At 36.8% G+C, this 16,786-nt stretch overlaps 1 protein-coding gene across 8 annotated transcripts in view; it reads left to right on the plus strand.

Annotated features, from left to right (window-relative positions):
• camk2d2 (calcium/calmodulin-dependent protein kinase (CaM kinase) II delta 2) overlaps nucleotides 1–15,708 on the plus strand; it is a 46,184-nt gene extending 30,476 nt beyond the window's left edge. Inside the window, exons 7-21 of one of the 8 annotated variants that reach the window (XM_087841789.1) lie at nucleotides 264–366; nucleotides 961–1,044; nucleotides 1,268–1,362; nucleotides 1,732–1,854; nucleotides 1,998–2,081; nucleotides 2,354–2,396; nucleotides 4,605–4,645; nucleotides 6,044–6,103; nucleotides 7,538–7,582; nucleotides 7,860–7,908; nucleotides 8,381–8,479; nucleotides 8,815–8,835; nucleotides 9,215–9,290; nucleotides 9,737–9,831; nucleotides 11,644–11,873. In XM_087841789.1, the coding sequence (XP_087697915.1) occupies nucleotides 264–366; nucleotides 961–1,044; nucleotides 1,268–1,362; nucleotides 1,732–1,854; nucleotides 1,998–2,081; nucleotides 2,354–2,396; nucleotides 4,605–4,645; nucleotides 6,044–6,103; nucleotides 7,538–7,582; nucleotides 7,860–7,908; nucleotides 8,381–8,479; nucleotides 8,815–8,835; nucleotides 9,215–9,290; nucleotides 9,737–9,831; nucleotides 11,644–11,873 (1,248 nt within the window). Of the gene's footprint in view, nucleotides 1–263; nucleotides 367–960; nucleotides 1,045–1,267; nucleotides 1,363–1,731; nucleotides 1,855–1,997; nucleotides 2,082–2,353; nucleotides 2,397–4,604; nucleotides 4,646–6,043; nucleotides 6,104–7,537; nucleotides 7,583–7,859; nucleotides 7,909–8,380; nucleotides 8,480–8,814; nucleotides 8,836–9,214; nucleotides 9,291–9,736; nucleotides 9,832–11,643; nucleotides 11,874–14,102 lie in introns of those variants that run through there. The other 7 variants (XM_087841790.1, XM_006787281.3, XM_006787282.3 and 4 more) reach the window with 7 other exon arrangements.
• Nucleotides 15,709–16,786: the final 1,078 nt, after the last annotated feature.

The following is a 16,786-nucleotide window of genomic DNA, read 5'->3' on the forward strand; positions in this document are numbered from 1 at the left end:
AGCAAGTCCACAGCTCCAGTGTGAAACATGTCCGTGGTCACGTAGAGATCTGGTCCCGTGCACATTTTTGTTCTCTGTCATTGATGTGGCAGAAAGGGAGTTGCCTCAGACACTGATTTAAGAGCAGCTTAGTGTCACTGACCTCTAATGGCTTTGATTGGGATTGCTATGGCTAATCTGATCTTAGATCTGTGTCTGTGGGCAGCTTGTTCCCAGAGCGTGTGACCTCTCACCTCTAACCTGTTTGACTCCGCCCCCCCCAGCCTGAGAACCTTCTATTGGCCAGTAAGCTGAAGGGGGCGGCGGTCAAGTTGGCTGACTTTGGGCTGGCTATCGAGGTACAGGGGGACCAGCAGGCATGGTTTGGTGAGTATTCATCCATCCATTTTCCAACTTGAAATAGCTGATTGGTCAAGCAAGCAATCAGTAATAACAAAAAATATTAAGTCAGTCATATAGATGTTTGACAATGTTAGGGAAGTTTTGGGGCAATACTAATAAAGGGGGATTTAGTGTTAATCTGTTGACAATCTCTTTAATCTTGACAAGTAGGGGCGCATACACCAATCAGTTTAAATGTCCTGTAGAAACCTTTCGTAGGCTTCTTTTTGTTCATGAACTGGACAGCATCCTGGCCAAGCACAACGTGATAATATATTTCATGTGACATATTGGAGTTATTCAGTTTTCCAAAGAACACTGTCAACAAAATATTTGGCAGGAATAAAGAGTTTCACAGGAACCACCCTAAATCCACAGAGGGTACATGGCAGCCAAAGCCTTGGCTCCTTGTCAATAAAAATGTTACAACAGATGTCTCTTAGCAGAGTCTCTTATTCAAAATAAGAAAAAGTGAAATTTCAAAAATCAGCACAAGACAACACTCATTGTCTCACAGTCATTTTACGGCCTGCACCAACCTGCCTTTCCAAATATCCTCCTTTCATATTACTCCTCCAGGTTTTGCAGGCACCCCAGGCTACTTATCTCCAGAAGTTCTGAGGAAAGACCCATATGGGAAACCAGTGGACATGTGGGCCTGTGGTAAATAACATTCAGATTGTCTCACTGCAGCTGCTTGGATCTAATACTGGGTCCAAAGACATGTGTTTGTTTTTTTTTACAAGGACTGAAACTTTAAGTTGTTCTGAGTGTTTTGTGGAGTGCTAAATAAAGAAACTTCATGTTGTTTTTTAAAATAAACAAATAGTATCCGAGTATAAAGTTCTAAAATGCATGGGTTTGTGCGCATGTCACTTTGTTCTAGGTGTTATTTTGTACATCCTGCTGGTTGGCTACCCTCCCTTCTGGGATGAGGATCAACATCGCCTCTATCAACAAATCAAGGCTGGGGCCTATGATGTAAGCATATATACATCATCCAAAACTGAAAAAACAAAATGGTAAATAAAGTCAGACAAAACAAAAAGTGACATTTTATTTTAGTTAATTTTGCACATAGGATCATTTCATCATCTGGCCATCTGCTCAGTTTTCCTGTAGCATCATTGGGAGCTCGGGACATTGTGATTTTTGAGTTGGTATAGGCCTTTAAAGATTTTTCTCTCCACTAATATAACATCTGAAACCTGAAATTGAAAATTGGATAATAATTCTGATGTTATCTCCTCTCTTCCTGGCGTGCTACAAAAACAGAATCCTCAGAGCTCTGTAGTTTTGTATTTGTATATATGCTGTATATATGACACACTTTTTTCTTTTTTTTTACAGTTCCCATCACCAGAGTGGGACACTGTAACTCCTGAGGCCAAAGATCTAATTAACAAGATGCTAACCATCAACCCCAGTAAACGCATCACTGCTGCAGAGGCCCTAAAACACCCCTGGATCTGCGTATGTGGCAAACACACTCACAGATGTTGGAATATTTGCACAAACACACACACAGATGCACACAGAAATTAAAAAATCGCAGCCATACATTCTTCTCACCCATTGTTTCCATTCCTTCAAATCCTCTCATCTTCTCCCTGCAGCAACGGTCCACTGTCGCTTCCATGATGCACAGGCAGGAGACTGTGGAATGCCTGAAGAAATTCAATGCCAGGAGGAAACTCAAGGTGAGACTTCTGGCAGTCCTTCATGTTTCTGTTTATATAGAACAAGCCATCCAGCCATTTTTCCTCTCCTTTTCTGTTTTCCTTGCTCAAGACTTCTCACTATAACTTAAAATATTGCTTGTTCTGTAAAGCCTTCGAGTTGTCCTTTTGCTATGCTGCTCTTTCTTGCTACAACCTTTTAATCAATCTTTCTTTCTTTCTTTCTTTCTTTCTCTTCTTTCCTTTCGCCCATCATCATTTCCTCCTTCTTTCCTTCTTTTCTGTCAATGCAGGGAGCAATATTGACCACTTTGCTAGTCACAAGAAACTTCTCAGGTATGTCTTTCTCAGCATGGTGTCCAAAACCTGATTTGCCCAAACATATTATGTTAAAAATTACAAGCATTTGTCCTAAAAAACAAAAAAAGAAGAAGGAAAAAACAAAACTGGAAGCTAAAAAGGTGTTACAGCTGTTAAAGAGATCTTTAAAAAAGTGGGAATTTATGAACTTATCCATCAGTGTAATACCTGCAGTAGAGGATGCTGACATGAGTACTGGCATGGAAGCTAAATTAAAACTATTATGGATGAGATTTAAAAAAACAAACAAATTACTGATATAAAGCTATTATACTGCTTTTTTAAATAAGCTAGTAAAGTTTGATTAAAAACAGTAATGAGCAGAACCTGCCTCAACTTTAAAACTTTAAGGGTTTAAAGGGTTAGATTCAATCTAAGGCATTAAAACACCAAATTCACACATTAGTATATATTAACCAGTGAAGACAGTGGTAGACCAACGAATCAAGAGGTAGATACATAGAGTATAAATGGTTGTAACCAGCCTTGTCTACAGCAGGATATTGGTGATGGTATCGGAAGTACTAGGGGAATAAACTATGAATGTTGTAGGTAATACACTGACTATGGATAACTATTTCAAGCCCACTTAAACTAACCTGAACTATTAAACCTTGATAACTGATAATAATTTGGTTAAGTACTCTCTGAAAAGTGAATCTTCTGCTGCTTACACCATAAAAAAGATAAAATATGGAGAAACTCTAAGTTTTAAAATGAAATAAAATTGAATTTTAGAAGACTTTAAAAAAGAAACTAGGCATAAAAATGCTGTTGCTAAACACGAGTCATTTATATTTTTCAAGCTGTTTTTCTACCATTCTCTCTCTATTTTGACGCCAAACTTTTTTTTAAAATATACATTTCTTTTGACCTATCTCATATTCTTCATGCTCTAATTAGACTACTTTTGCTTTTCATTCTACAGTGAAATGCATTTGTTCATTTGTGTCTCTTTTTATTTATCAGTTTCTTCCTTTTTCAATTTTCTTTCCTTTTTTGTTTGAATTGTGGTAACCATTCGAGGTAAGGATTTTTGGAATGACAGTGAAATGTATGAGGTTGAGCCCAACCAATAAGCATTGGCATTTAGGTCTCATTTTTCATTTAGAGTCATGTTTCCAAAAATGTTGGGACACTGTGTAAAATGCAAATAACATTTTATATATATACAACTGACAGTAGTGTAAAGATGTATAAAATGTTAAAGGTGAAAAATGTTGTGTTTTAGAGAAACGCATCCAGATCACATTGTTTTCAGGAAAGTTCTTGCTTATTTCAGAAAGACAGCATCTATTACAACACATTCCACTTGCTTAGCTGAGCTGCCTGCACTCCTGACATGTTATCCACTGAAAACCTCTGGCACATAATCAAATAAGAATTCAACGCAAGAAGCCAGAAACTGATGAGAAGCTGAACTCATACATTAAGCAACAAATAGGAAAACATTTCACCTTCAAAGCTACATAACTTCTCACTCCTCAGTTCCCAAATTGTCAAATTGCCTTTGTACTATTTTCAGCTACATGTATAGTCTAAATGATTTGCTGATAATTTAAATCTGGTTATATTTTCTTTTTATACTGTGCCCCTACATTTTTGGAAATAGTGTGGAATAGCCAATCGCGTATGCATGAAAGTATAACATTTGGCATTTTAAAGTGTACTACAGAATCTCATCCTTGCATAAGTGCTAATTTACAGTCTCAGAGAAATTTAGAGAAAGATGCAGCATGGATTATTGTAATGCAGTTTAGTGTTAAGTTTCTATGTAACATCGGAAAATAAAGTTAAGGAATAGCGGTGGGAGCATATATGTAGGTGCAAATATATAAGTGCATGGGTATGTGGGCAAATGTCGACTTAGGAATGTTGTGTGTGAGCCTGTTGGAGATAGTTGGTTAGATTAACCTTTTCATCACCTGCTATAAATACACCCAATTAACCACCCACACTTCAGCCCTGACATGTGAGTAAGTATGTAGTAGGATAACAGCCTTGCAGAAGTTAGGTTATTTGGAGCTTCAGTTGGATTGCATTATGGATCTTGCAGTTGGATCTTGCACCTGGAGTTTGGAGATAAGCACAAATTGATATGCTTGCTGCATGTTTGTGTAGCCTCTGGCACAGGACTCTCTTGAACCTCATACTGAAATGTTGTCTCTGTCTTTCCTTCTACAGCAGCTAAGACTTTGCTCAACAAGAAGCCAGATGGTGTTAAGGTGAGCTGCTTTGCACAATGAAGAAAATGCTTTGTTTCTTGCATTATTTTTGTTGGAATGTTTAGTGTCTGAGAAGCCATATTGATTATTATTACTACTGTTATTATGCATTTTGCACTTAACAACATCATCATTCAGGGACAGTCACTCAAAGATGTGGGAAATGGGTATCTTTTTCTTAGCTTTCCTAGTTTTCTTAGCTTGTTCGTAGCTTATGTTTCTGGTCTCATCATCCTCTTTTTAAATTATTGATCTTTTTAGTTTTTGTATTTATTGAATTTACCAAATCTCATGTTTTCCATAGTCATTTATAGTGTTACTTTAGAGTAACATGATGCTCTAGCATACGCGGTTTATCAGTGTGCTTGGTATCAGAGCACATTAGGCCAAAGGTCAATAACAGGCTCCCTTGTTGTATCATGTGATCTAAGGACAAAAAGCACAAAAAGGAGCACAGCTGTCAACTGATCACCACCTAGGGGTGAGACAGATCAGATGGTGAGGAAGGTTCTCAGACAGACCTGGAAAACCCAAACGACTAGTGAGGGTGAACTGGGAACATCTGGTTGAAAGCCCCTGCGTGTAGGGTCTTTAAATCTGGAAGGATTCCTCTTGCTTCCCAGAGAGTCTGGAGACACAGAGTCTGAATGAGCCTTGTTAAAGATTGGAGATGGAGTGTAAGACAGCGGGGGTGGTTTCCATTTTCAAAATGAGGGACCGGAAATTGTTCTCTAGTTATTGGGGTATCACACAAAGTCTATAACAGGGTGCTGAAAAGGAGGCTCCGGCTGATTGCTGATTCCATTCTTCACCTTTGCAAAGCTTTCAAGAAGGATCATGGGAGTTTGACCATCTTGTGTACATGGTTTTTTTTCCAAAATGTACATATACATTTTGGAATGTATATGTACATTTTGGAAACTTTGAAAAGGTTTACAACCAGGCCATCTGGTATTTGTATCAACAAAGGAAGTGCTGTCCCCGCATTCTTCACATAAAGTCAAGCATGTTCTCAGCTTTTGTTGGGCTCTAGGGTTGCCCCCTGGCTCCAGTCCTGTTTTTGATTTTCACGAATAGGATTTCAAGGCATAGGCAGGCATTTGCTCTGGGTCACACTCTGTTGGCTTCATCAGAGTGTGACCTTTAGGACACATTAGAGTTTGTTTGTTTTTTTTCCAGCTGACTCTGATGTCTCACATGTCATTATGTTAAATCCTTTTTTTTTTATCATCTCCATAATTTAGTTTTGCATGGTAACATATAATAGGAACTGAAATTAGATCTTTCAAACAGAAGAGTTGGGATGATCACTTTGGTCTGTAGCCGGTGTGAGAGAGTGTGTGTGTCTGAGAAGTGTGTATGTGTCATGTCCCTCCCCTCTACACTGCCCCCCTGCAGGTCAACAACAAAGCCAACACAGTGACCAGTCCTAAAGACACTGGCCCTGCCCCTGCACTGGTATACACACAGTCTCATCTACACTCACAGCTTCTTTCACAAAACATCTATATGTACCTGCCTCACATCCCACTGTGGAGGAGGTTCAGGTTCACCCTTTCCACATTGTAAGATCATATTCTTTTTGATCTCAACCTTTGATACGAAGATTTCAACTTTTAAAAAAGACATGTAAGGATATTGTAGTAACATGGGGTGAAATACATGTCTAGCACCAATAACAGACTATCCCTGAATGAAATAGTGCATATAGACCTTTGTAACTGTGCAGCATGTCCCAGCTCCAGATTTTTTCATAAAGCTATCTATGAAAGATATTTATAATTCAGATTGATGTATTTATGAATTCATTCATCTGAATTAGCAGTGCATGCATGGGATATATAATGCTTGGCCAGTTTGGATTTGCTGAATTTATGCACCGTTAATGTTGGGTTAAAGCAAGTTAAGTCTTTATATACACACACGCACACACACACACACACATGTTTGGATTAGGCTCTAATGAACATGAGGTTCTGTGGTTAGGGTAACCTCTACCTCAGCCCCCCCACTTCTTGTGTTCTTGTATTTCTTAAGAAACTCTTCTTCTTTTCTTGCTCTTTTCATTTGTACCATGCATGATTTCCTTTCATGTCATTGTACTGTACATCTGTTAGATTTGCAATTAAAAGTAAAATTGCTGACAGTAATCCACATGTGCATTTTGTAGGATTTGTTACTGGCATAGTTGGTCTGTGCATGACTGTAAGGATTGTGAGGATAGTTGTTCTTTGGGCATTACTCATTGGCTTGGGCATGGTGTCTGCTGAATAACTGTCTACGTCAGGCCACATGACTGCCACTATGCATGATGTCAAAGACTTTCTGTCCTCCCATTTGCTGTCAAGTTGATTACGCATGAACACATGCACATGACATCTGTCTTTCCTCTCTTTCTCACTCCATTATCACACACACACGCCCCCAACACACAAACACACATACACACTCACACAAGGCTGCTGATGTCATAATCTTATGTAATCTGGGTGAGTGATTAGAAAGACTGAGCTGGTCACCAGGATCAATTCTACAAAAACCCAGACATCTGATTACCAAGTGAGGGCACTGGCTAGGGCTGCTGAGAGAAAATCAGATGCAAAAAAGACCACACAATACAGAAAGAGTGGAAAGAATGAAGAATACAATAAACAAGAAATTGACGCACACATTTGAATTTGGTTTCAGATACATTGTGATGAATAGATTTACAGATAGACAAAGTTAAAAATTATAATGAGTAATTGATGTAAGTGGTCGACCATCTTCTTGACCGTCAGTTTTAGAAAATACACAAAATATACTTTCTTCAGAGGTATCTGCCCAATCATAACTTTTCTTGCATTATTGAAGTATTTGCTCCCACAAGTGCCTATTATATATTTTTCTTAGGAACCACAGACAACTGTGATACACAACCCTGTGGATGGAAACAAGGTATAACATAAACAAAGTTCACTTTCACTGATGGCTACATTTAATACTAAGTCTGTTTGCTCCTGTACTATAGACTTTCTTAGTAAGAGCTAACAGGAATGTTTTCCAATTTACCAACAAGAATAAAGCAAATTTGCTCATAAATCAGAGTTTGTGAGACCATTTAGCTTTTAAAACTCTCTATTTAAGACTTAATTGTATTACAAATGCATGTTGCACGATATCATTAAAGGAGCATGTATTATGTGTCCATAATCTTTTTGTCATTTTTTGTCAGGAGTCAATTGAGAGTGCCAACACCACCATTGAAGATGAAGATGTGAAAGGTAGTAAAAACTGTATGGTTTACAGACTTGCAGATCTCTGCTACACTGGTAATGTTAGTCAGTCCTCATGATTTCCAGTCAGACTGGTCGCTCCCATCTGTGTTTTTCTACATCCTGCTTTGTTACGCAGTTAACAGCAGGTTAACTACTCCTGCTCCCATTTGGCTTTTAACTCTTGCAAAATGGAAATTGCACTGTTCTTTCGTTGTCTTCTCCTCCAACTGCATCCATGTACTCTTAGGTTAATACAAAAATGGGAACACATGCTGCTTTTGTGCCCACAATTTTATGTTTTTATTATTAAATGTTTCCACTCTGCATTTTTTTTACTCTCCTTTTATGTGTTTTTGTTGAGAAAATCTTTTTTTTTTTCGCTATGTCTCTCACCATACATGATTATCTTTGTTACGTCTTCCGCCCTTTATACACACTGGACACCCAATCATTCAATCATCCATGCATCCCATCTCAGCCCTTCGTCTGGGCAGCTTAGTGAGTGGTATCTTGAGTTCTAAGAGCCGTTCCTCACAGATGTCTGACTCAAGACAGACTCCCACCTCCTCAATTCAGAGTAAGTCCTCCACAATGGGAAAGATGCCCTATTTTGCTTACCCAGTCATCCCTGTGAGGTAGTGTTCCTTATATGTAAAGTGTCTCAAATGCCATGCTCGTGATGTTCAGATCATATCCTTTTCTTAGACCACTGGGTGTTTGCAGTAGTCTGTGATTTAAGAAAGTTACTCCTCAGTGACTATCCCTTCTTCAATAAAATGAAACCTCTGTTTATGACCCTATTTGCTCCTTTCGTCTGAAGGTGAAGGACTTCTTACAGTTTTTAAAAAAAAAAATAATTATTTAACATGTCTGTTGTTTCACAAATTGAGTAATTTTTTCAATATCCCCCAGCCTGCACCAATAACAATAAAGGTAACTGTCAATATTACTTAGTTTAAATCGCTTTTACAGCAAATACTTGCATCTGACATTGGTTTGTCTTGATTCATTTGAGCTTTGTTGGGTGAAATATATTGTCATCCTGCATTTTTCCTGCCTGATATCACTATTAGTCATGGGAGGCTTTCTTCCAGCTTTTTTTTTTTGACTCAGACATGAATGATCAAAAATGTTGTGAAATCCTTTCTTGAGCGCCTTCCATTTCTAATAACCTTAAAATCCTGCAAATCCGTAGAGTAGAACTCATCTGAAGCTGATTTGTAGCTGCACTCTGAACATTTGCCTGAAATATAGTAACAACACATTTATTATGCCAGTTTAGCTGATGATTTTCTGTGATCTTGTGTTTTAGCTCGAAAACAAGAAATCATCAAAGTTACTGAGCAGTTAATTGAATCTATCAACAATGGAGACTTTGAGGCCTACGCGTAAGTTCCCTTCTGTTCACGTTTTCCCAGTAACATAACTATATTGTGTATATAATGTGGCCTAATAAACAAACACAGACTCTCTTCCCGCATTTAAGTCACAGCTCAAAACACATCTGTTCAAACTGGCTTATTCGCTTTAGTGCTGATTTTATCTGTTGTCAAGTTCTGCTTTGCAATTTTAACTCATTGTATGTATTTTATGACTATTGCTTCTTTTATTAATTTTGTTCTTTTATAAGGTGACCTTGGGTTTTGAAAGGCACCCTCAAAAAAAAAAAAAAAAAAAAAAAAAAAAAAAAAAAAAAAAAAAAAAATATATATATATATATATATATATATATATATATATATATATATATATATATATATATATATATATATCATTATTTGAATTATTTGCTTGTCTTCTTTGCTGATGCTACATTATGTTTCTGGTGGAACAGGAAAATTTGTGATCCTGGTTTGACTTCCTTTGAGCCTGAGGCCCTGGGCAACCTCGTTGAAGGACATGACTTTCATCGCTTTTATTTTGAGAATGGTAGGTTCAAGACAATTAATTCTAACTTTAGAAAAAAAGCTGCTTTAGCAGTATCTTGAGGACTCATATCGAGAATTGCCTCAAATTTCTGCATTTCAAAAGAAAATCGATAAACTACTAACAACCTGGGTAACATTTGACAAATTAAAATGGAATTAGAAAGAGAATTTGCAGAATTAGAAAGAGAACTTGAAGAGAACTTTTGCTTATGCAAAAGATATCTGCAACTAAAATCTACCAGCTTTTAGTGTAAGAGTTAGAAACAGCTGGCTGACCTCAAATCAGCATTTGACACTAGGAGTAATTAAGGATTCTGTTTAAGTAACAGTACTGGAGTCTTTAACCTCCTAGGACCTGGTGTCCACATATGTGGACATCACATTTTGGGTTGTCTAGACAAAATTTTGCTCTACCAGGGCCTGATATCCACATACGAGGCCATTATACTGCCACTGTTCTATCAAAATTTAAAACGAATGTCGTCATATCTTGATCTCATTTTTCTCAGAAACAAAAGTCAGGTAAAAAAAAAAAAAAATCTGGTAATTCTTTGTTTTTACATTCATTAGGTCCCAATCAGCCCAAATAGCAAAGAGAAATTAAAAATGCATGCCGTGAAAGAGTTCGGGTCTTAGGAGGTTAAACACAGAGAGTTAGTATAAACATGTTTGCTTACATTGGTATGACAAGATGAATGAACTAATGCACAAGTTGTTTATCTCAGTCACAGTCTGGAGAACTGTTGATTTTTCAGCAGGGGAGAACTTGCATGTTTACATTAAATATTCTGATGAAAACATATGGTTGAAGAGACCAAACACAATCAATATACTCCACTGGAGGAAAAAAAAAGTCATTTTGTAGTTTGTTTTAATACAAAGTCAAACATTAAGACTGCTAACTAATTGTTTTGAATCTGCATTCTCCATCTGGTGGTTACTTTGCTGCTGGAACAGCTAAATTTCACCAATGAGGGACAATAAAGGATATTTCTATTCTAAATAACTGCAACTACTAATCAGAGCTGTCAATAGAAATCCATCTTTAGGGAGCTGATAAAACAGAAACAAGCCAAATAAAAAAAAGACCTTGAGGAAAACAAATGCATGACATATTAATCTTCTTTTCAACATTCACACTATCAAGTACATCTGTGCATGTCAACACCAGTTCATAAATTTGTAAATAGTTGACTTAAGCTTGTCAAAATGATAAATGTGTGCACAGAGCTATGGAAACTTTTATTTGGAGGACATGATGCACAAAAAAGGGATAATATGATTAAGATACCTAAAATAACAAAGTCCAGTTCACAACCAAGGAGTTATTCGGATTGTTGTTGAAAGACAATATTATAGGAACATTACTGGAGTTGGACTGGATTGTTTGTCCTATATCAATATTTAGTTCAGTTTGTAGTTCATATTTGCTGCTAAACTACAAGGGCATTGACTAACCTTGGAGCAAAAAAAAAAATCACTCATGAATAATGACTGCTATAAATGGCAGAATGTCCTCAGTCTGGGTAAAAATAGTTCAGATAAACCAGATATGCCCCAGAAACCTCAATCACTTGGCAACCCCATGCTTGTCCACTATCCAGCATCAACATATGGAGACTTCACTTGCTCTGATTTCATATCAGTTAATACTCCAAAGAAGAATCAGCATTTTGTTTTTGATGCGACTGTATCTGCTGTATGATATTAACATAAAAAGGAGCAATTGTTAGCCAACTCTGTGTGGAAAGTGGGGAAATACTACCCATAACATTCACATATTGTGTGGCATCTTTCTCTGTTTCATTTGCAGCATTGTCCAAAGGGAATAAGCCAGTTCACACCATCCTATTGAACCCACATGTGCACCTTATTGGGGAAAATGCAGCATGTATTGCCTATATTCGGCTGACCCAATACATGGATAGCAGTGGCATGCCTCGCACCATGCAGTCCGAGGAGACCCGAGTTTGGCACCGCCGTGATGGAAAGTGGCAGAACATTCACTTTCATCGCTCTGGCTCGCCTAGCATCCCCCAGTAAGAGACAGTAAGAACTGCAAAGCTGAAAATGTGTTTTAGGAAAATAGATGTACCACCTGGCTAATGTAATGCAGCTGTGGGTTCCGGGGTATGATCACTGTTGGCTGTTGCACCTAATCAATAGAGGGCACACTCTGTGCTTAACCAGCCGCAAAGCTTATGTCAGTCAGTAATTATAATTATCTGTTTAAACACTTAAACATCTGTTTGACATTGAATTTATTTTTTAATTATCAAACATTATTCAGATGAAGTTGCGGGAAATGATATTACAGAATGTAACCAACAACGATCGTGGAATTATGCTTAGAAAAATGATTCTTCATATACATACTACCATTGTGTGGAATTCGAGCTCAACATATTCAACTTCAATTCATGTTTTGATCAAGCTGTAGTACATTTGTATAAAACTTGCCATTGTCCAATGTAGTGGATGAGACAAAGAAACAGAAAAGGGGCAGTCAGAAAACCTTGAAGACTGTTTTACATATGCACTATTGCATATATAGTATTACAACAGAAATGGCAAGAATGGAATTATTAAGTAGAATATGAAAACTAAGCTGTCGTAGTGCTTTAAGCAAGAAGCATTCTTTATATTTCTAGATGTTAAATGCTTACCTCTAGAGAAACATTCGTGCTTCTGCTTGGTGAAAAAAGCGAGGTAACCAGGATTAGCTGTTCGATGAAGTGTGCGTTCTTTTGTGATTCAGCGACATCCTTTTATTGTTAGAGCAAAAATAATTATACCAGGCTTGGCGTCGTCGCTCTTGAATTTCCCCGAAGTTTCCTTACTCCTACTAAGATAAAAATAAGTACCAGTTATGACTTCACTATTGAGAAAGCAGGGAATTTCTGTATTACAGTATGATGTAATATTAATTTAACCACAACCCCCCTCTATGTCCTGGGCTTCCTACTCTATCACTCTATCAAAGCTTCAAAGCCAATATTTTGGTGTGACCACCTTTATTCTCCAACACAGTCTGAACTGTCTTAGCTAGCTTTCTTCTAATATCTTTAAGTGGTCTTCAGGAACAGTTCTTCAGGCTTCTTGAAGGACATTCAAAGCTCTTCTTTGGCATTTTTTGCAGATTCAACTAAAGTAACAAATATGTTTTTCTACAAGGCTCTCAGTAACAAAGTGCCTAAAGATACAAAAGTTAGTTCTTTGTTAATTTCTCTGTTATATGTAGACAAACACTGTTTAGTTAATTCTGTCAGCAAGGTACCTTTTTATAAATGAACAATTCATAGTCTCCTTTTTGTGGCCTAATAAATAAACACAAATCAAAATAAACCACAGCAACAACAACAACAAATCATCTTCTGAAAGTGGCCAGGTTGAATAACTGTGCAAAGAAAAAAACTGAAAGAACTTCAGAAAGCCAGGAGAATTATTGCTAAAGACCAATTTGGAAAGAAAGAAAATCTGGCTCCATGGAAGCAAAATATTATAAATGCATGGTGGTTCTATATGTTTGGACGGTATTGTAGCTAGATTATGTAAACCAGTGCTACCAGCACCAGTAGCTAAAAGGTTTCTGAATGATTTCTGATGATTCTTTTCTTTCTTTCTATCTGGGAAGATTAGAATAGTTTATAAATCCATAAATCCATAAAGCCTGTTTCAGTTTAACCATTGTTTTTAATTAATTGCATGCTCAAAAAAACGTTTTGTCTCACTACCATTTCTTCTTGTTGCATGTTGAAGCTCTACTTTGAACCTTGTTAAGATCCAACCATGCAAAATATGATTTTTTGCCATTTTCAAGTGTTCTTAAACTTTTGATCGGAGCTGTATAATGAAAACTGAAACTGTAGTTGTATAACATAAAATATCACCTTAAGCATTCTGTGCAGACTTTCTTTAAAAGTGAAAGAACTCCTGCTGATTTGTTTTGAATTGAGAGCCTGGGAAATATTCACTTGGCATGGCATGATCATAATATCATGTATAAACTGTTTGCTTTGCAAAGGTTGAGTATAAATATTGGCATTATATTTGAACACACCTGTGCAAGTGTCTTGTTGGCATTTCTGGGATATTACCAGTAAACAGTACCTCAGAGCTGTTTGCATGCCAGTACCATGCCAGTACTTTTCACTTTCACTGATGTGTGCTTTTCATTACATGCCATTACATGCCTTAACATGTTTTCTCAAAAGATCCTTTTTATGCTGTCTTGTCAGCAGAAATTCACATGGTTGCTCTCTGTCTTTTCAGTTAATGGAACATCAACATGTGGTCACATAAAAAAAAAAAAAAGAAAAAGAAAAAAGAACCCCCATCAGCAAATCTAGTGGAGTTCATGACTGCTCTTTGACCCCTCCATAAGGATATGACATACCACAGGAAACAAGTATTACTACATTTTACTGTTATGGCATTTTATTAATGGACATCATTTGAAACCACCACTGGGTGGCTGCACACCGTATTTGGACATTATGAAACAAGCATATTGAGAAAAAAATCTTTTTTGTTTGTTTTTTTAAGATGTTTTGGTATGCATTTTAAATATAAAATAGAGATGTTTAAAGATCTACAACTGTAACCTCTCCCAAAAAATAGTTATGTATTTTTATGTGTATTTATGTGTGTGCAATTCAAAAACATTTGGAAGATCAGAATGTTAAAAATTGAGCTTGCTTTAGTTCTGGTGATGTATATACATTGTGATTGTTGGTTTAAAAACACAAAACACAACAAAAACAAATACTGAAATTGCTATTCTTGCTATCAGAGGACTAAGAGTTTACGTAAAATCCAGTTTTATGAGCTACATTTATGTTTGCTATGAGCTAAGTCATACTGTTTAAATTGTCAGATTTCAATCTATAGTACTAATTTAAATGTAAAGAAAAACAGAGCAGCTTACACTTGCGTTGAGATATGTTTGCCTTTATATAAGTGAAATAAGAAATAAGAGAATGTAGCATATATGTAATATATGAAAATCCAAGACTATTGTGTAGTGCATGGTGGGGGGAGGGGGGTGTTATCGTGCGTAAGATCATATGAAACTATTATATCTTCTGTTTGATTTGTCAGTCACTGACTTGTTTGTTTGTATTTGTTAATGTTGTGCATCAGTCCTGTCCAAATGTTTCTAATGTCCTCCAGCATCATGGAACTGTTGTAAAAACAATAACATTGTTATTGTTACCATCCAAATATCGGAATCTCATATCTAAGAGGAGGAGAATAAACTCCAGGTTGCCGAAGCACCACTTACATTTTGTACAAAAAATAAGATGAAAACAAGCTCATTTTTCATAATGTTTGTACTCGTATTGTATAACTGTATGTAGGGTTTCTTTTGTCATTTTATTCTTGTCATACCAGTGTGTTATTTTGCCAATTGCATAAAGGTGGTGCAGATGATGAAGATGGCACAAAAGCACTAGAAGGTTTGCCTTCTGTCAGGTCAAGTGATACAAACTGGTGGTTGGACTAATAGGTCTGGAAGCACTGTAATGAAAAAGTTGCACCGAGGCAAGAGGATGGTATCAGAAAATTGAAGGAGAGAAAGTGCAATGGACTGTAATAAATGTTGGGATGTCTTCCTTGGCGATCAGTGCTTCTGCTAGCCAGTGGTCTTACCACTGCAGGACAATGGCAGTGTCCTTGTCATCCCTACTGTTTGCTCTTTTCGACTGATTTGTCTCTTCTTTTTCAAAAGGGAAAATATGATAAACATTTCTTTCGACAAAACGTATGATGTCAATGCAATGCACCACTCCTTATCTGGTGTGTAACTGTTGCCAGCATGGCAATGGATGGCTTAACATGTTTAACAAATAAATAAATCAGCTAAAATATGTGATAATTGATGTGTTTTAATTTTATTTTGTGTTATTTTGGTATTGATTTCTCATGCATTTGTGTCCTGTGGTTTGGTCACTGTGTGATTAGATGGTTGTGCTTCAGAAATGCTAAGCCCAGACCAGGCTATATTGTTGTGCCTGATTATTTGGATATTTAAAGACTTATATTACATTTTCATGTTTAAACATACTCTGAAATACAACATGTACAATGTGGGCTCTGGGGAGGTCAATCCATGACTGATAGTGTGCATACGTATCTTTTTTCTACGCAGGTATGCTTTTACTGCATTAGCAGTGTGTTTGGGATGATTTTCTGGCTGAAAATGATGCTGTTATTAATCAGATGGTATTTCCAGATGGTATTGCATGGTGGACCAAAATATGATTGTTCACAATTCCATCAATTTTGACAAGATCTCCAACAACACTGACTAAAATACAGCCCCAAACCATGACAGAGCCTCAGCTGTGTTTTATAGTATGACTGTAGACAATCACTGTTATGACTTCTTCTTTTGTCCTGATTCCTCAAACTTTTTAAGGATACATTGTACACGATGTCGAAATATGCCAAGTATTGAGTTGATGGCGCTTTGGGAATCACCTTGTTGTTGCAAAATTACCATTTACTCCTCAAAGTGTTATCTTTGGCTATTTTTTGTATTCAACTAAAGAAATGGAAAAGAATTATGTGCTTTTGCTAGTAACAAACTGTCTAAAGATACAGTTAAAAATATGTTCTTTGCTAATTTGCCTGTTTTGTGTAGATACAACACTGGTTGATCCTTGTAGTTAGATGCCTTTTTGTGCATGAATGATTGATTAAAAAATATTCCCCTGAAAATGGTCAGGTGTGAGGACTGGACTGAAAATGAGTGAGAAAGTATTTAAATATTTAAGCTACCAGGTGAAACATGTGTTTATGATCAATAAAGTTGGATTCTACTTACCTTGGTAGTATGGAGGTAAAGTGTATTAAATAAGCAGTTCAACCTTAAATGACCTCCTTGGATGAAGATTTGTTAACCTTTCAACCCTCTTACCATCAACAAGTTCTTGAATTCACTAGCTTTGTGG

The sequence above is a fragment of the Neolamprologus brichardi genome, chromosome 6, assembly GCF_056152115.1.
Source record: "Neolamprologus brichardi isolate AB-2024 chromosome 6, ASM5615211v1, whole genome shotgun sequence".
Lineage (NCBI taxonomy): Eukaryota > Metazoa > Chordata > Actinopteri > Cichliformes > Cichlidae > Neolamprologus > Neolamprologus brichardi.